Source organism: Halichoerus grypus, chromosome 1 (assembly GCF_964656455.1).
Source record: "Halichoerus grypus chromosome 1, mHalGry1.hap1.1, whole genome shotgun sequence".
Classification (NCBI taxonomy): domain Eukaryota; kingdom Metazoa; phylum Chordata; class Mammalia; order Carnivora; family Phocidae; genus Halichoerus; species Halichoerus grypus.
In genome coordinates, this window is record NC_135712.1 from 6,227,128 (window position 1) to 6,247,249 (window position 20,122).

At 44.5% G+C, this 20,122-nt stretch overlaps 1 protein-coding gene and 1 long non-coding RNA gene across 4 annotated transcripts in view; one reads left to right on the forward strand and one right to left on the reverse strand.

The window, feature by feature from the left end:
* The window catches only part of SH3BGR (SH3 domain binding glutamate rich protein), a 62,429-nt gene extending 56,715 nt beyond the window's left edge, over window positions 1–5,714 (reverse strand). Inside the window, exons 1-2 of one of the 2 annotated variants that reach the window (XM_078071936.1) lie at window positions 408–602; window positions 325–376 (exon numbers count right to left, since the gene is read on the reverse strand). In XM_078071936.1, the coding sequence (XP_077928062.1) occupies window positions 325–369 (45 nt within the window). In that variant the 5' untranslated portion in view covers window positions 370–376; window positions 408–602. Of the gene's footprint in view, window positions 1–324; window positions 377–407; window positions 603–5,473 lie in introns of those variants that run through there. The other variant, XM_078071900.1, reaches the window with a different exon arrangement.
* Window positions 5,715–5,768: 54 nt separating this feature from the next.
* On the forward strand, window positions 5,769–18,835 carry LOC144381822 (uncharacterized). 2 transcript variants are annotated; one of them, XR_013447752.1, is made up of 3 exons: window positions 5,769–5,862; window positions 14,291–14,446; window positions 17,227–18,835. It is a non-coding gene; the product is annotated as an uncharacterized LOC144381822 (long non-coding RNA). The 2 variants fall into 2 exon arrangements; XR_013447744.1 differs by having other exon boundaries at window positions 17,246–18,835.
* Window positions 18,836–20,122: the final 1,287 nt, after the last annotated feature.

Below are 20,122 nucleotides of genomic sequence, written 5' to 3' on the forward strand. Positions count from 1 at the left end.
CTCTGATTCTATAATATATGCGAACACAAGGCGACACAAATCACATGTTAAAAATTCTAGTATCAAACACGCCCCCTTCCCGGAACCCCTTTCCCAGCCAGCGAGCCCGGATCGCTCCTTTTCCACACTTCTTCAAGGCGGTTAAAGCAAACGCAGAAAGCAAAGGCGCGCAGGCTTCCCGCGGAGCCACGGCGCTTACACACTCCTCCCAAGACAAACTTCAGGCCAACGCTGGGCCAGACCCGCTTCTTCCCCTTCCCGGTTTGAGCTCCTCAGAAAACCCGACAGGAAGAAGAGCCCCCACCCATTCCAGCAGACACCTACCGCTATGGACCCAGAAGATGTGGCAACGAACACTCTGATAACCATTTTGGCAGTCGGAAAGAGGGCTCCCCCAACACAGCCCCGCGAGGGAACGCGGCGCTAGACGGATCCCGACCGCGGCCCGCGCCGGGCAGGTGGCAGGTGCCAGGTAGCAGCAGGCGCGGGGGCCAGTGCGAGCTGGCGGCCGCCCAGCGCCGTCTGAGCCCCTGCGCCTCCCGCCGCAACTTAAGCCCGGCGCCTGCGGGCAGCGGCGCGGGGCTCCCCCGCCATTGGCCGGGCGCGAGGGGGAATCGGCCGGGCGAAGACCGGATTGGTCGGTAAAAGCAGCACTGACTTGAAACGCCCGACAACAGCCCCTAAAAGGCCAGGCGGCGGCGCGCACCAATCAGGCCCCGCGCACGCACAGGCGCCTGCGGGGGCAGCCGAGCGCCCGGGCGCCGCTGGAAAAGCCCCGGAGACGCCAGCGCCGCCCCCGAGGACGCCGTGTCTGCGAGGCTTTCGGCAGCCGCCCCGCGGGGCTCCGAGCGGCCACACAGGCCTTGGAATAAGCGAAGGCGCCCTGACTTGCAGGTGTTCCGGCCGGTTAAAAGAAGTTCCGTGAACTCCTATACAAGAGATGCCTGGAGGCGTGGCCCGCTTCCAGCTTTCTCCCTTCCGCACCTGTTGCTCCTAAAGAACAGAAGCTGACGGGCGGCAGGCGTGTAAGGTTTCACTGACACCCCAGACAAGGCAGGGCGGCAGCGGCGGGCTGTCAGCAGGGATGAGTTCAACCAGCGAAATGTCTTCACTATCTCAGAGACGCGGGGAGAAAATGTTTGTCACAGTCTCTCTCCGTCTTCTTTATGTGGATACTTAGATCGCGTAAAAAGCCCAAATGCTACCGCCCAATTTTTCTGATGGGTTTCAAGATCAAGCTCAAGGACATAGGAGGCCCCAGGGGGTTATTTACTTCTCTTAGATAACTGCGTCTCTCTCTCTCTTTCTTTTTATTCTTAAGTTCCCCGCTGCTCCCGGAAGAGGTGGTTACTGGCATGCTGGAGCAGGGAGGGGTCTGGAGCCTGCCCCCTTCTTTACCTGCCCCCTTCACCAGAGTCCCAGGGGCCTGGAGGCCTGCTCCGCTCCCCCAGGACAGGCGCCTTTGACGAGAAGGGACGCCCCATCCCTGCAACATAGCTCAGATTCATTTACATCAGAACCAATGATTGAGATGGCTGCCATTTAACTTAGAACCTCACTATGCAAAGTTTGCTCCCCAAATTAGGCCCTTGGTGAAGATGATTGATGGCTCCCCAAATTTGTCATTAGCATAGTAAATTTTTTTTTTAGCACTGTAAATTTTTTCAACCCCACCAAAGCTCATAGGTCATTTGTGCTCTTCTTTCCTGTATTTTCAAAATCATAAAGTATATGCTATTTTTGTCAAAGTATTTTTTTCAACACCTTAGTCTCAAATTCTACCACATGAGCAAGCCATTTTTCTCCAAATACGATTGAAGAGAGTAATAAACTATGCATATTTCTCAATGATTTTGTAAATTAGTAACATAAACTGTAGTTGACCCTCGTGTGCCCTAGAGAATATACAACTGCTGATCCTATGGGGCAACACTGCCTTGGACAATGACATACCACCTCCGTCCACATGCCCTAGGGAGAAAGAATAGCCTACTTGAAGCAAGAACTAACAATTTTTAAGTGTGTGCCACGTGCCAGATCTGCTCTAAGTGCTTTGCATAAACCACTCCCTTAATCTGCACAACACTAACACTGGGTTCTACTCCTATCCCTCCTCAAGGATGAGGACAGGAAATGATGCATCCAAGCAAGACACGAACCCAATCCTTCTATTTCCACACCACACCAGAAGAACTCCTGACACACTACCCTCAAATTCCTAGTGCGCCCTCTTTACACTATGGATTATTTTTAGAAGCGTATCCTTTTAATAATGACCGTGAAAATGTACAAATTAGAACTTTGAAAACTCTAGCTGAAAGATCTTTTCATCTATGACACTGACTCCAATAAACTTCAAGATAATTAATACAAATACGAAACATTCCAAGTGAGTCTTAAAATAAAGCTCAGCTGATCTCTGCCTTAGAAAATTCACTACAGGGGCGCCTCGGTGGCTCAGTCGGTTAAGCATCTGCCTTCAGCTCAGGACATGATCCCAGGGTCCTGAGATAGAATCCGGCATCCGGCTCCTTGCTCAGCAGGGAGCCTGCTTCTCCATCTGCCTCTGCTGCTCCCCCTGCTTGTGCTCTCTCTCTCTCTCTCTGGCAAATAAATAAATAAAATCTTAAAAAAAAAAAAAAAAAGAACAAAAGAAAGAAAATTCACTTCAAAAATAAGCTGTGTGCTCTACTGAAGAGGCAGAAGGCTTATTTCACACCCCTAGTCCTTGATGCTAAGTGAAAGAACAATACTTATTTTGTTAAAGAATTTTTTTCAGCTTTATTGAGGTATAATTGACAGGTAAAATCCTAAGATAGCTAAAGTGCACATCGTGGTGACTTGAGGAACAAACACACTATGAAAGAAAGATTTCGTCTAATTTTAATGATAAAAGTGTGAGGTATTAACTCCAAACTTGGCAGAGATCCTCAGATGATCTTATAATAAATGATACCAGATGCTATGTTTTGGTGTACGTAATGTGATATGTGTATGAGAAATGAGAAATTTGGGAAATAAAGGCGTATTTGTACTATGTGGAATGAAAGTGGTGACCACCAGAGTAACAGTAGTGACTTGAATAGTGTCCCCCCTCAAAATTCATGTCCACCCTAAACTTCAGAATGTGAACCTTATTTGGAAACAGGATCTTTACAGGTGAAATTGGTTGAGGATTCTAAAAAGAAATCATCCTGGACTTCGGGTGGGCCCTCAGCCCAATAACAGATGTCCTTACAAGAAGAGGAGGCACACAGAGACAGACAGAAAAAACACCGTGTGAAGACAGGGCTGCAGAGACAGGACTGATGCTGCCACGAGCCAAGGAGCACGGGGAGCCAGAGAGGCAAGGAAGGATTTTTCCCAGGAGCTTTCAGAGGAAGCTTGGCCCTGCCAACACCTCCATTTCAGACTTCTTGCCTCCTGAACTGTGAGAGAGTAAATTTCTGTTTTAAGCCACTGGGTCTGTGGTGATTTGTTACAGTGGACTTAACTATACTAATACAGAGAAATAAAGGCGTATGTTACTATGTAGCAGAATTCCTAAAGGCATTTCTACAGCTTTGTACTCACCAGGTCTCTCCCCTTCCATAAGACACATGGATACTGATGGAAAACAAACACCCCCTTTCAAAGGCAGAAACAAAGGCTATAGACTGAGAACAGCTAGCAAAGAAAAGGAGAGACCATTCGGATGGGAAAAGCAGCTCTGAGGGACTTCCATCTTTCAGGATCCTCCAGTCCTGAGTACCAGGGTTGGGATGTTCACTTAATAATAAACTGCCACTTTTGTTACTGTGCTGGGGACACCATCAGCCATTAAGCAGGCATCTTTCCATGAATGTCAAGTCTAGGGTGTCATCTGTCTGCTGTATGTCCTCCGAGAGATGCTGCCCAGCTCACCAGCAACAAAAAGCGCCACCACCCACCTTGTATGGATAACTCACCACCTAAGGTTGTTGAAACACAGCCCACCAAAATTAAGAGTGGGTGCTCTAACAGCACAAGGAGAAAGGGGTGGTGACGTGAAAGGGGGGCCTTGCCCTCTCCTTACCCCTTAAAAAACTAGATCTAAACAGTCAGTTTGGAAACACCCACTACCCCTACTACATAAAATCCAAATCAAAAACCATAGATGGAAAATGGGATCAATTTGACTCTACACAAATATCAAAATACACTGCAAACAAAATTTAAAAGTATTTGACAAACTGGGGGAAATATTTACAACATATACCGCAGACCAAGTTTTCATATAGCAGACCTGAGTTTCACAGAACAGAGAAAGTTCTACAAAGATGGGCACCGAGTGAAAAATGGGCAAAAGGCAGGAAAAAAGCGAATCGAAAAGTACAAATGGTTACTAAAAATATGAAAAAAAAAAGTCTATCCTTCTGAGCAAAGACATGAATAAAATCAAAGTATCAACTTTTAACAATAAAATGGGCAACATTTTTTAAAGAAATTAAAAAGATTATCCCCAATGTGGGTTAAGGATTGGGAGACATTTGCCTGGAAGGCAAACTTTCATATACCTTCAGAAAGCCTCAAAGTGGGCATTTCCTTTGATCCTTCAATTTCACATGTAGGATTTATTCTAAGGAGTCAGGGGGTGACCTCTTAACCTTAAACATAAAATTGTCAGTTATTTTGCCAGTAAATGGGTTTAGTCGGGAATAACAAAGAATTGGAACTTGGGGCACGTCAACTCTGGCAAAACCTTAGGCAAGTCCAAAAAACAAAGGAGAGGAACATGATTTTATGGAGAAGGAAGAAGTTGGGAGGAATTCAAAAGTCCATCTGGGAAATCAAGAGTTCAGGGTGATGACTTTCTCATTGACTGAGTTACAGGGGGTGGCCGCTATCTTGAAGGAGATGCAAAGCACATCTTTCCCTCTTGGGCCCATAATTGGTAATTCTTTCCTGTTGACGCTCTTCTGTTGGGGAGTCTGTAACTGACACTTCTGTTGGAGCCCGTAATTGAGTTGAATGGTAAGGGCTCCCCCTTCTAGCCTCAGACCTACTTTAGCGATGTTTCCCTTTATTAATTTTCACACCTCAAAGACTCACTTATAGGGATATGCAACTTGGCATTAATACAATGGGGAGGAGGGGAAGGCGGGGAGGAAGAGAAGTAATATAAATGTTCAATAATTCTGCCTATGCAGTCATTTAAAATTCCTATGTAATCATTAAACATCACCTGCAATTCCATCATCAGGTAATTTTTAATTTTTCTTTGTACTTTGCTGTACATTCTAAATTCTCTACTACCAACATGCATTGCTTTGGGATCAGATTTTCTTTCACCAAAGAAATTCATCTTTATAAAGAGAGGTCAAGGGGAGTGCTCTGCTCTCTGTCCACTTCTTCACCAGGCAGAGACGAGTCTACACCTGCCCGGCTGGGCCCAGCCCCTTCCCGGGGAACCTGGCACCTACACCTGCCGGCCTGGATCCACTCCTTTCCCTACCTGCCTAGCAGCCAACCTGGAGCGCCCTGGGTGCGTGCACCTCCCGGCAGCGAACCGGACATGCGCACTGGACTCGGATTCAAAACACCAGCACATGGGCGAGTGCGACCGAGAGCGTGAAGGGACAGCTGCACTGCCGCGGGATCCGTTCGTTCGCTCGAGACGCGGCCAGGACGATGGTGGGAGCCCCGAGCGTGCAGGAGAGCCGGCCGGAGGTTACCGCGCCGAAGGTCCTACACTCAGCTCACCAGTGCGCAAGCGCGCGGACCCAGCGGCCCCGCCCCCCGGCTCAGCCAGTCCCAGGAGGCGCCGCGCGCGGGTTTCCAGGGCGACGCGCGGGAGCCGGGAGGCCGCGGGCTGGGCGCTGCGGCGGGAGCCGCGCAGAGCAGGTAACGGCCCGGCCCGGCCCCAGCCAGAGCCTCCTGCTCAAGCCCCCGGGCCTTCCGGTGCCGCCGGTCACTCAGCCCTGGCCCCTGCCCAGCTCGGGGGCCGCGCCGCCTCGCTCTCAGTGGAGTTGGTAACGTAGCCGGGCCGCCGGCCGCCTCCTCCCGCAGAGCGTGGCCTCCCAGCCCGCAGGGGCCTGCGCCCTCGCCCGCCCTCGCCGCGCCGCCGGGGCCCCTCCTCACGCGGCCTGGCCGCCGGGCGTTCGGGCAGGGGCGGCCCCGACGGGCCCCGGGACCCGCGGCCGCCCGGCGCCGCGTCAGCCCCGCCCCCCACCTGCGGGCTTTGGCCGATACTTTGTTCAGGTGTGAGTCTGATGCCTTCAGGTCCGCGTCTGCCCACCCGCTTTAGCTTTGTTTGCTGTGTCCTTCTGACCTTAGCGCTGACGTTTCCTTATCCCCAGCCCGTGCAAATGTGAGTTCTTTGAAATTTCTGCGCTGTGTTCCTCGCTCGCTCAGCCTTGGAGCTCTTGGTCCGCAGTTTCCCCCTCGCGCTGTGTCATTTCCTTGCCAGCCTGTGCCGACAGGTGACTTTCTTAAGATCGGTCGGTGTTCCTCTGCTGAACAAGAGCGTGAACCTTTTTTTTTTCCTATCTACACTCGCTCCCTAGATGAATTCATCCAGTCTCATAGGCTCAAAACCCTTCTAAATGCCAACGAGCCCCAAAAGTGTGTCTCCAGCCCTGACCCCCCCCCCCACCCCGCTCTGAACTTCAGACCTGCATACTCACCACGGGTCTGCCCACATCTGCGCTTGGATGTCTAAGGCACGTCCTGTCATTCCCTCCAACCTGTTCTTGCCACACTTTTACCCACCCCATTACTGGAAGCCATTCTCGCGGTTGTCCAGGCCTTGAGGTCCTCCTTGACTCCTGTTTTTCTCCCTCCCCACATTCACTCTGTCAACACATCCTTCATATCATGTCCTGAATAGATGCACAACCCCACCGTTTCTGCCAACCCCCACTACTCCCACCCCGGTCCATGCCACCATCATCTCCCGCCTGCTAATTGGAATGTGGACAGTCTTACTCTGTGTTCCCTTTCTCTGTCATTTCAAGTGAATCAGGTTTTCTTTTAAGGTTATGAGTTTCATAGTTTACATAGACAAAGATAATTTTTAGTATGTATTTCGAAGATTGCAGCTTTTAAACAGGTAGCCAAAGCTACATAAACACTGTAGTGTTAACAAGCTAAAAATGGAAAGATGCCCCTTAGCTTTCTTGGGTATATGACTGTGTCCCTGGATAGAACTTTGACAAGACCTTTAAAACCGTACAGAAGAGTAAAAGAATCCAGAGCCTCCTTCCAAGTGAGAAAAAGAAGACATGTAGGAATTTAGGTTCTGTTTATTCCCTACTCTTTGGTTTTGGTTTTTTAGAGAAGCACCAAAAGCGGCAAATTGAAATGGAGACAAGTGATCATCCCAGTGTTGGTCAATCTGACAGTGAGTGCCTGGGCACTGGTACTCCAGTCAATGAGTCCCAGAGTGATGCAGGGATTGATAGGACAGGTCCTTGCCCTCAGGGAGCTAATGGCCCCAGCACACCTGTACTCTGCCAATCGCAAACCACCCAGCTCCCATTTTTTCTCTTTTTCCTCAAGTGAAACCCCAATTAACCAAAGTAGCATGGTAGGATCACTGCAACTTGCAGAGGGGCCATAGGATACTGCAGATCATAAACCTCCACTTTTACTCAGATTTGATCTCACACCTTCCCCTCGTGCAGTCACTTCCTAGAGGAACGAAAGCTGTCTGCTGGGAATCTCTCCAAGCCCCAGCTACCACAACTGCAAGCCTTACCTACAGCCGTACCCCTGTTATCCCTCCTATCCAAGGCCTCCCCTTCCTGTGCTTTGGATATCATCCCCACCCGCTTGTCAAAAACCTTATGATTTCCCTATCAGCTGTCACCTGCTCCATCTCAACTGGCTCTTTCCACTTGGCTTTTGATCATGCTCCATTGTCCCATCACAAAAGAAAGAGAAAAAAATCTCTTTTGACCCCATGTTCCCCTTCATTTTCCAGCTATTGCTCAATCTCTCATTCCCTTCAACAGGCAAACTTTTTTAAGAATTGCTGTCTTCCATGCATCCATTTCTTGTGTCTCATCCCTTAGCCCACTCTAGACTGCCTTCCACCCTCATCTCTATACTAAAACAAAAACCACTGATCAGACATTTCCAGGCCTCATCCTGCTCAGTCTCTTGGCGGCATTTAAATTTGACACTGCTGCTCCCATCTCTTGAAACGCTGTCTTCCTTTGGCTTCTGTGCCCCCATCACCCCACCTCTTTCTGCTTTTCCTGCTACCATGCTGTCTCACTCTCCTCTTCTGGGCCCCTTAATATTGCAGTTTCTCAAAGCTCAGTTTGTTCTCATCACGTCTCTCCCCATGCCGCCCGTATTCGGACGTGAGGCACAAACCCATGCCCGCCATCTTTATGCTCTGGACTCCCAACTTTCTCTCTCCAGCTTGACCCTCTTTTCTGAGCTGACCCATATGACCAGCTAGCGGGATGGCCTTGCCTCTTAATACCTCTCAGACACCAATACCGTGTGCAGAAGACCAGTCTCCCACCACCCCTCCCAGGTGGGACCTCCTCCCTGACCTTTTCCCTCACCCTGGCATCCAGTGGGTCACCGAGCACTGCCGCCTGCGCACCTTAGTCCAAGCTGCCACCTTCTTTCTGCAGCCTTCTGAAATCCTCTCCTCTGGCTTTTCTCTGTTCTGTTCTCCACACTGCAGTCCAAGTAACCTTCAGGAAGCAGAGCAAATTATGTTATCTCTTCCCCAGCCTCCCCCTTTTGCTCACTGCTAGCTCCCCGTTGCTCTTGGATTAATGACCCAAATCATAAACCTGCCCTCCAGGTGCTCACCCCCACCTACCTCTGGAGGCTCATCGGGAACCCCTGGGACCCAGCCACATGGGCCTCATCTACCCACCAGGCCTGGAACTGACCTCTCTCCATCCACAATGTACTTCCTTCCTACCCTCCATTCCTTTTTGGGTGGTTAGTTCCCACCGACCTGTCATATCTCCGCTTATTTGGGCCTTCCATAGAACTTCCAAGGTCACCGTCTAGGTCAGGTTTCTTTGTCATATATCTTCACAGAATTGTATCTCCTTCCTTTAAAACATTTTGATTATTTTATTACGAGCAAATAAGCTCCATGAAAAGAGAAGCGTTCGTTTGTGTTCACAACATCCCCCCGTACCTCATACTGTCCTGGCACATAGAAAGCTCTCAAATATGTGTTGAAAGAATGAATGAAATGAACATTTTAATGTGTAAGATAAATCAAATGTAGAGTATTTTAGTACAATTTATTAGAATAGAATAAAATTCTAGTGAAAAAAAATATCAGGTCAACACTGAAAATTAAAAAGAAATGTGGCAGTGACCACGAGAGGGAGCTGAAAATGCACACTTTCAGAAATTTAGCCCTTGACTCATTCAATTTTTGTTAGCTTCCCGTGGTATGTTGCACTTGCCACCACTTGGTGGAAATAGAGAGGCACAGTTCCTCCTTTCTCATCCTGAAGGCACTTCTTTGGAATATTCAGTCTGGTAAGGAATTCAAGGTTTTTGTTAAAAATAAATAAAATATATCAAGTTGTTAAATGACCAAACCTACATCACTTGTCTATAACCATCCAAACACTGAACATGGCACATTTTCATATTATCAAATGAAGCTTGAACTTTGATATGTGTATATATAGGTATATGTAATTCATGGATTTTCGTGCGGGACTGGCCCTTAGAAGTTACTGAGCACAGTTAACTCACTTCAGACGTTGAAGAGCTGAGGTCAGACAGCTAGCCATGCGGGCAGAGCTGGCACGAGAACTCACAGATCTGGCCACGCGTGCCTTCTTCTTTTATAGCAGACTCCCTTTCTCCTTAAGCAGTGTTAATTCTTGAACTTCCCTTCTTGAATATGAGAATGACCAAATTTCTGAAGCAAAAAATTGGGACACATAATCTTAAAAGTGGGCGCGATGTTTGAAATAGTGTTTTTGAAAGCCCTTAAGATAGGTGATCATCTTACCGATAGGATACTATTTTTATAAGCTAAACGAAGAGCTTTGCTGTTCATTTAATATTCTGCTTAATTTTGTGTCAAAGTGTCTGTGTTAAAGAGCTCGGGCCTTCCTTTGTTCTGCAGGAAGACCCTCACCCTGGATCCGGCTGCTGATTTCTCATGACCTGACTGTGGCCATGTTCCTGGGAGGAAGACCTCTGAAATGACCCTGTGTCCTTCTCAGGCACGGGGAGGCACGTGCAGTCTACCTGTCCCATCATGGGGGATGTGAACCCTGATGACCTGGTCAGGGTGGTATCTGCCAGTTTTCTCTGCAAGGTCACCATCTTTCCCTTTTTGATTAGTAGGATGCCAAATTCTGTTCCTTATCAGTCTGACATTTACTGGCCTTTAGCACCCGTTGACAACTCCTGCCTGTCTCAGCTACCTCTGTGATAGTTGTCGAATCGTCATCCTCTCTTCCCACCATTCCTTGTTCACTTATTAGTTGTCATCCTACCATAAGGAAGAGCTTTCTCTTCTTTCCTCATCCATTTAGTTATTCATTATATCAGGATGGACTCACGGATTCCTACTTTATGTTAGTAGGTTGTCATCTTGTATCATCATTTATTTTGATGCTCAAATTGTCCTAGATTTGACCAGCGAGAACTTCATTAAGCTGGCTTCTGTGCCCTTTGACACATGCCAGCCTTATCTCGGACTTGCCTTATCCCAGGCCTGGAGTTAGCCATTCCTCCAAGGAACCTGATTCTTCTTAAAGGAAAATGGTATTTTAGTGGAGGTTGGTGCTCAGTGTGCTCATTGTTCCTGGGGGGCCATTGCTTCTAGGCCCTCTCAGGGAGCAGAGTTAGGAAAAATACATACACACATACACATAGACCTGTAACTTTCTGTATCCGTCTGTGTGTATTTTTAACCCAATATTCCCATTCAACACCTGAGGGTTTTTTCCACATAAGTAAAACTCTTAAAAGTGGAAAGAAACTTGGCCTCCACGATTCTGAATATATTTCCTCAATTAACTTCTTTGCTCTGTGTAGTTAATTTCCCGACCTTGCCAGCTGCCTGCCAGCCCCTTCCCATTCTCTGCCATCTCCCACCCCCCACCCCTGCCCTGCCACCCAGCTTTCTCAGCCTCCGGGCACACCCGCACCAAACAAACCCTCTGCACAGGGTCAGCCTTCTTGCTTTTTCAGAATGTCCATCCTGAATGCTGGTGAGGATCCGCTATCTTCTCCAGTTAGTTTTTCCAAAGCCAACAATCCCACCTACTCCACAAAGTTGGTCATGTTTTTCCAAGATGTAGCCCAGGCGCGCTTACGCAAGATGGTTTCTGGGAGCATTAAGTTACTTCTCCAAAGCATTTGAACTCCCCCTCCTCTTTGACTTTTTGAAATTTGTAATAGTGCATTTGATTTATATTCTAATAGCCTGCTCTTAGTCTCATTGTGATGCGTGATGTTTTTCCAGATAAGTATTAGTGTGCTGTGTCTGCTGGAACAAGCACAAACTCGGTGGCTTAAAACAACACAAATCTATTCTCTTAACAGTTCTGGGGATCAGAAGTCTGAAAAGAGTCTTATGGAGCTAAAATTAAGTGTCAGCAGGTCTGGTTCCTTCTGGAGGCTCCAGGGGTGAATCCTTTCCCTGGCCTTTTCCAGCTTCTAGAGAGCCTGTATGTGGCCTATGACCCCTTCCTCTGTCTTAAAGCCAGCAACAAAGCATCTTTTTCTGACTCTGCTTCCTGCATCGTATTGTGTCTTCTGACCAGCTCTTTCAGGGTCCCCACCCCCATAGGCCCTTTGTTTACATCAGGCCCACATGGGTAATCTCCCCACCTCTGGGCCCTTCACCTGATCACTGCAAAGTCCCTTTTACTATACAAAGAAGTTCTGGCCACAGAGTCTAGGGATTCACAGGTTCTGGGGATTAGGACATCCTTGGAGTGACCTGGGGGCCTTATTCAGCCTACCTGGTACCAAATGCAAGTCTTGTATCTTAAAAATGGGATTTTAATTCCTTTCATTATGGCAGGTGATGGGCAATCTACAGATATTGATTAGAAAATGAACATCTCAGGGAGCCTGAGTGGTGCAGTCGGTTAAGCGTCCAACTCTTGGTTTCGGCTCAGGTCATGCTCTCAGGATCCTGGGATCAAGCCCCGTGCTGGGCTCTGCTCTCAGCATGGAGTCTGCTTAAGATTCTCTCTTCTCCCTCTGCCTCTCCCCACCCCACGCTCTGTCTCTCTCTTTATCTAAAATAAATAAATCTCTAAAAAGAAATGAAAATTAACATCTCTTAGAGTTTTTTATATATCCGTACATGCAGAGATGTATTTCATTCTTTTATGTTTTACACTATGCATTAGCAGTATTATCATTAATCATAGTTTAATGATACATTATCCAATCCTTTAATTTTTGATGGATTAAACTGGATTCTAATAGTTTTCATTTGTATTTCATTAATTAACTGAACATCTTTTTTTAAGATTTTATTTATTATTTGGGAGAGAGAGAGCATGAGCAGGGGGGAGGGTCAGAGGGAGAGGGAGAAACAGGGCTCAGTCCCAGGACCCTGAGATCATGACCTGAGCCAAAGGCAGACGCTTGACCAACTGAGCCACCCAGGCGCCCCTAATTGAACATCTTTTTATATATTCCTTGGTTGTCTGTGTTTCCATATTGTGTTTGTTCTGTAATGTGTTCATATACTTTGCCCGTTTTACTAATGCATTATTATTACACTTCTTTATAAATTAATTAGCTTTGTCATATGTCTTGAAAATAGTTTTCCCATTTTCTAGTGTGCCTCTCAACTTTGTGATTTTTTGTTGTTGTACAGAAGTTTTAAGTTTTTGTGCAGCTGCTTTTATTATGTCCTTCGGTGGTTTATTTGTTTCCAACATTTACATTTTTACTCCATCTGATATTTACTTTAGTATAAGGAATACAATAAGGATTTGCTTTTGGCTTGGTTTCCAGATGTCTAGCCTATCCCCTCTCCCATCATTTATTGAATGTCCACTTTTCTCCACCTTTATCTTACACTAGGTATCACTACGTATGTGCTTCTGTCTCTGAACTCTATTCTAGTACGTCGTTCTGTTTCTTCAAGCACTAGAATCAGGCTGTTTTAGTGCCTGGGCTTCTGTCTCCACATCTAACAGAGGTCATCCATCCCATCCCCATCAGTCTTATTCAAAATCCTTTGGGATCTCCCATATTTATTTTTCCATAAGAATTTAGTGTCGTTTTGTCAAATTTCAAAAAAAAATTACTCTTGGCGTTTTATTAGGAATATTTTGATTATGTAGATTAAAGTAGGGAGAATTTACAACTTTATCATCTGGGTCCTTATATAAGAACGCAATACATCTTTCCACTTACATAAATCTTCTTTTATTTCTTTCAACAATTTTAAAGTTTTCTCTATATTATTTGTATTAAACCTGTATTGGATGGTTTCAAATTCGTAGCTGATACATTAAGTGGGATATTTTTATCTATTTTCTGAGTCATTTTCATTTGCATATAGAAAAGACTGAGTTTTATATCCATTTAGTAACTATAGGTTTACTGAATGCACTTTATGTTACAGTGTTTTACAGGGTTTTGTGAGGACACAGGCATGCCATCTGCACATGATAATAATTTGCCTTTTCTTTCCAAATGTTTATGCCTCTTATTTCTTTCTCACATCTAATTTCACTGGCTACCGCCTCCAAAACAGTATTCATTAACAGAAGTGATAGTCCTTATCTTGATCCTTGCAGCAATGTCAATTAATGTTTCACTATTAAGCATGAGGCTAGCTTTTAAGTTTGAGACATGTATTTGTTTATCATATTGGGAAAGCATTCATTTAGGGTACTTAGGGCATCTTAAGTTGGGTCAGGTGATGTGAAAACTTTGTCAGGAGTAATGGATCTGGAGACAGGAATTAAGGATGCATGGAAGCACCCTGACCATTAATTTATTTAATCAATATTTATTGAACACTTATTATTTCCTGGGAACTTCTGGGCACTGAGGATGTGGCCATAGACAAAACAGTCAAAATACTGCAATCATGAAGCACATGATTCAGTGGGGCACTCAGGCAGCAGATAAGCTAAATAAGTATAATATGTATTCTATCAGGTAATGAGATGTGCTATAGGGAAAAATAAAGTGGAAAAGGAAACAGCAAGTGTTGAAGTATACAGCAGTCCATAAACAAATGAGTATATATAAATTAATACTGATGCAAAATTTTTAACTTAGTCTTCTATGTAAATGTTTATTTGTGAGATCTTGATATTTTCCTTTTGTAATATTCTAGGTTTTTTGAAATATATTCTTTCCTTAAAAAGAAACGAAAACATGTCAAAAAATACTGCCCTGGAAACCTCATAAAGACTACAGTGTGAAGAACCCTCCACTCAGAACATACAGTTGATCTTCATACATCTTAGGAACGTTTGATAAAGGACAGCAGGTATGTACTAATTCATTTTAAAACATTTTAGCATATTTTTTTGCACAAAAGCAGACTTGAGGACAACTACACAAAAGTGTAGTTTCAGGATGATTCAAATGTATATCTTGACCTTGAACATTCTTCTTTCTAATTCTATAATTAAATGAACATGATACACAAATGTATTGTTCCTCTGGGCAGCCATCCCTTCTCGCGGTGCGTTCCAGAAAAGCATATCATCAACTGGATTACATTTTTTCCATTTAAACAGTGTTTTTAATTGTGGGTTGTATTCCTGAGTCATAACAGCAAAGAAACCACTGTAAACCCTGTTATGATAGAAACAGTGCAATTATGCTTCGAGGGCAATCAAACAGGCACTTTTATACTGTAAACACTAGTCCATGTTCAAAATATAAATGATGCCAAAATCTGAACTATACACCACCATAAATTGGTATATCAAAAACTAGCCTGCCTGCTCTATACTAAGCATTCATAACATAATTACTAACTACTTAGTTTTAAATCCTTGAAGGCAGAGGTTTGCCTTCTTCATAACCCCAGTGCCTGGTAGATACTAAATAAATGTTCTTTGACTGAACATTTTAATCAATTAGTTAATTAGCTAAAAAGAATATTAGATGGTTGGCCTAAGACCTAGATTTTTCAGTAATGCACCACATAATCAGAATTCCATATGTGTGGAGCCTGCATATTTTTAATTGATAACAATGAGGTATTGCCTAGTTATATTAATACAAAGACACTCAAAAGCAGTTTCATCAACTTAAAAGTGTATTTATAGACCTGATACTAGTCATCAATCCAATTTTAACAGATCAGTGAGAAAACTGGTGTTTAACAGACTGACTATCCCAGAGAGCTGCTTGATACAAGCATTTACAGTCCATCTCATTGCTGACTAGTAATAACCAAAAATTACACTTCATTTTACATTGTCCATGATGGCTCTCAGACATCAGTGTCATGAAAAAGAATGGAATTATCACAGGTGAACCAAAACAGACCCATATTCGGGTCTCATAGGTAGAAATTTTAGAATAGTTCTGGGGTCCTGGGACTTCCAAACTTCTAAGAATGTTCTGTCTCTTTAGTGGGTATCATTTATGTTAACATCAAGTAATTCTTTTGGTAACTGAACCATCCTGAGAAAATATATCTATGCCTGTGTAACAAATGACCCAAAAACTTAACAGCTTAAAACAATAGTGTGGTTGGCCGCCACTCCAAAAACTATTTTGATAAGATCATGTTTTGATTAAAATTAATGGATTAGAGATAGAGAAAATATGGCATTATATAAAATTTTTTTCAAAATAAACATTCTAGAAAGCATCTGTTAACCTAAATGAACTAAGTTGTTTAGCATAAAATCCTGTTCTTCCATGTTCTACAAGATCACTGTTGATTTTGTAACCTATAGGAGGTTGCAATGGTAGATTTACACAGAAGTTTTCTGTTCTGTAAGTCTCCAGTTTTCAGATGAACACTCACTGGCTGGAAAAACAACAACAAGCGTTTATTATCCTGTGGGTCAGGAATCGGGGCACATCTGGGTTCTTTGGCTCAGGGTGTCTTACAAGGCTGCAGTCAACCTGTCAGTTTGGGCTGCCGTAATTCCCACACTCATCTGGGGGGCGGGGGGTTCCAAGCTTCCAAACTCACTCAAATGGTTGGTGGTAGGATTCTGTTTTCACAGCCTAGTCTAGAGAGGGCCTCGATTCCTCACTGGCTCTTGGCTTGAGGCCTCAGTTTCTTGCCATGTATGCTTCTCCATGGGTCTGCTTACAACATGGGAGTTGGCTTCCATCAATGTGAGCAAGTGAGAGAAAAAGAGAGGGTGATTAAGACAGAAGTCAGAGCCTTTTAGTTACCTCATCATGAAAGTGACCTCTAGGGGCACCTGGGTGGCTCAGTCATTAAGCCTCTGCCTTCAGCTCAGGTCATGATCCCAGGGTCCTTGGATTGAGGCCCACCTCCAGCTCCCCGCTCCGCGGGAAGCCTGCTTCTCCCTCTCCCACTCCCCCTGCTTGTGTTCCCTCTCTGGCTGTGTCTCTCTCTGTCAAATAAATAAATAAAATCTTTAAAAAAGAAAGGAAGGAAGGAAGAGACATCTGAGTCACACTCAAGGGAAGGGGATTAACACAAGGACATGAATACCAAGAAGTGGGAATCAGTGGGAGCCATCTCAGAAGCTACGGTCCACACTGAGTGCATTCCAAAGACAGCCTCGGAAAGGTATATGATGACCCCTTCTTCATCACTGGAGGCACTGGAATGCTCTAGTATGCTCTAGGGTAGGAACAGTGACAATGTGGAGGAATCACTGATGGATTCCCCAGCTGAATGAATGTCTGCAGTTGGGTGATCATTATCATAACAACAGTGAGGGTGCTGCCTCTGCCCCTTGATAACCAGTGAAGAGGCCTTGTAGTCTTCCAGATAGTGCTGACCACCCTTTCCTAAAACCAATACAGTACCGACTGAGTCTAAGGGAGCTTGAAGTGGTTCTTAGAGAAGGATTCAGGAATAGAACTGGTTTGGGAAATTCAAGCATAACTTCTTTGTTCTAGCATATAGTTCCTGCTTGTACTGTACAAGGCAGATGTCCACTGCCTGAGCCTGGGTGGAAAAAGGGTTTTCCAGGCGGATATTCCGTAGGCTTTCAGCAGGAGCCCCAAATGGACGTCTCTCATTTCCTAACTCTCTCTGCTTCTCCCCTTTATCTCTTCCCTCTCTCTCAATAACTTCTCCCTTCCCACTTTTCTCTCAAGCTTTGCCTTACTTCCCTAGATAAATAATGAATAGAAGGGAACTTCCTCAGCCTGATAAAGGAAAAACCTACAGTAACATCACACTTAATGGTGAAAGACTGGACGCTTTCCTTCTCAGATCCAAAACAAGACAAGGACATCAACTCTTACCAACACTTGTATTCCACATTGTACTGGAGATTCTGGCCAACCAATCAGGCAAGAAAAAGAAATGAAAGGGTCCATTTTAGGAAAGGAGAATTCAACTCTCTTTATTTACAGATGACATCATTATCTGTGATAGCATCTACAAAAAAGCTACTAGAACCAATAAACAAGGTTACACGATGCAACATCAATATGCAAATATCAATTGTATTTCTATATACTAACAGAAAACAATTGGAAATTGAAATTAAAAGATAATACCACTTGGGGCGCCTGGGTGGCTCAGTTGGTTAAGCGACTGCCTTCGGCTCAGGTCATGATCCTGGAGTCCCGGGATCGAGTCCCGCATCAGACTCCCTGCTCAGCAGGGAGTCTGCTTCTCCCTCTGATCCTCCCCCCTCTCATGTTCTCTCTCTCTGTCTCATTCTCTCTCTCAAATAAATAAATAAAATCTTTAAAAAAAAAAAAAAAAGATAATACCACTTAACAATACCAATATAGGGGCACCTGGCTGGCTCAGTCGTTAAGCATCTGCCTTCGGCCCAGGTCATAATCCCGGGGTCCTGGGATTGAGCCCTGCATCGGGCTCCCTGCTCAGCAGGAAGCCTGCTTCTCCCTCTCCCACTCCCCCTGCTTGTGTTCCCTCTCTCGCTGTGTCTCTCTGTCAAATAAATAAAATCTTAAAAAAAAAATACCAGTATAACAGCAGCTATCATCAAAAATATGAAATATTTAGGGATAAATCTGAAAAAAAAAAAAAAAAAGATGTAAGAGATCTATGCACCAAAAATGACAAAACATTGCTGAGAGGAATTAAAGATGGCCTAACAAGCCAGAGGTGTGCCTTGTCCATGGATGGAAGGCTCAGTTTTGTCAAGGTGTTGGTTCTCCGTGAATTTATCTATCAACTCAACATGATCCCAGTGACAATCCCATTAGACTTTTTGGAAGAATTGACAAGCTTATTCTAACATTCCTGTGGAAACTCAGTGGACCTGAATAAAATATCCAAAAAACTTGGAAAAGATAGAACAGAGTTGGAGGACTAACAGTATTGCATTTCAAGATTAATTATAAAGCTGCAGTAACCAGAACAGGGTGGTATTGGTGTAAAGGTAAAGAACTAGATGAGCAGAGCAGAAGAGAGAGCACAGAAACAGACCCGCGTATGGACATCTCAGTTATAAAGACGCAGACGCAGTTCGGTGGAAAAGGGTTGGTCTTTTCAAGAAATGGTGCTGGAACAATTGATATCCTTATACAAAAAAAAATATGAACTTTGATCAATTTCTGATCCATCATAATTAACTCAAGATGGATCAAAATAAAACAAAACTATAAAATTTCTGGGAGAAAATCTTTGTGGCCTCCAGTTTTGTAAAAATTTCTTAGCTGCAACACCAGAAGCATCATTCTTAAAAGAACAAATTGGTAGTTGGGCTTCATCAAAATTAAAAACATCTGCAGAGGGGCGCCTGGGTGGCTCAGTCGTTAAGCGTCTGCCTTCGGCTCAGGTCATGATTCCAGGTCCTGGGATCGAGCCCCGCATCGGGCTCCCTGCTCGGCAGGAAGCCTGCTTCTCCCTCTCCCACTCCCCCTGCTTGTATTCCCTCTCTCGCTGTGTCTCTCTCTGTCAAATAAATAAATAAAATCTTTAAAAAAAATAAAAATAAAAAAATAAAAACATCTGCAGAAACTTTTAAGGGAATGAAAACACAAGCCACAGATTGGGAGAAAATATTTGCAAACGTACATCTAATAAAGGACTTAATGTCCAGAGTATAAAAGAGCTCTGAAAAGTCAACCATAAGAAAACAAACAACCCAATTTAAAAACAGACAAAAGCTTTGAACAGGTATTCCATCCACCCCTGAAAAAAGAAGATATAAGGATGGCAGATAAGCACATGAAAAGATGTGCAGTATTATTAGTCATTTGGGAAATGCAAATGAAAGCCACAAGGGATATCACTGAACAGACCTATTAGGTTTTTAAGAAGAGATCGAGTGTCAGCAGGGGTACTGAGCAGCACGAACTCTTACACACCGCTGATGGGAGTGCAAAATGGTACAGCCACTTTGAAAACCAGTTGGGCAGTTTCTTAAGAAGTTAAACATATACTTACCATATGCTCCAGCCATTCCACTCCAGGGTATTCACCCCAAAGGAAAGAAATCATCTGTCCATACATAAGACTTGTGTATCAGTGTTTATACCAGTTTTACTTGTAATAGGCAAACAATGAAGAGAGCAGAAAGGTCCATCAGCAAGTGAATGAGCAAACAAATTGTGGTGTAAGTCACACAATTGTATAGTACTCAGCAATTAAAGCAAAGAATGAACTCTTGATACACCTAGTAACTTGGATGAATCTCAAGATAATGATGCTGAGTTAAAGAAGCAAACCAAATAAAAGTGCAGGCTGTATGATTCCATTTATATAAAACTGTAGAAAATGCAGACGTAGGGTGACAAAATACAGTCGGTGGTTGTCTGAGGTGAGGGTGGGGAGCAGGGAGCGTCAAGGGAGAGGAATGACACGGGGGCCCAGGGAAACTTCTGGAGGCACCGGATGTGTCGACCCTCTGGATGATGGTGGTCGTCTCATAAGTATATACGCATGTCTATAATGATCAAATTGGACACTTTAAATATGTGCAGTTTATCATATGTCATTTGCATATTGTATTTCTATATACTCAATAAAAGGTTTTTAAAAAAAGAATTGTATCCCAATGGCTTACAAATT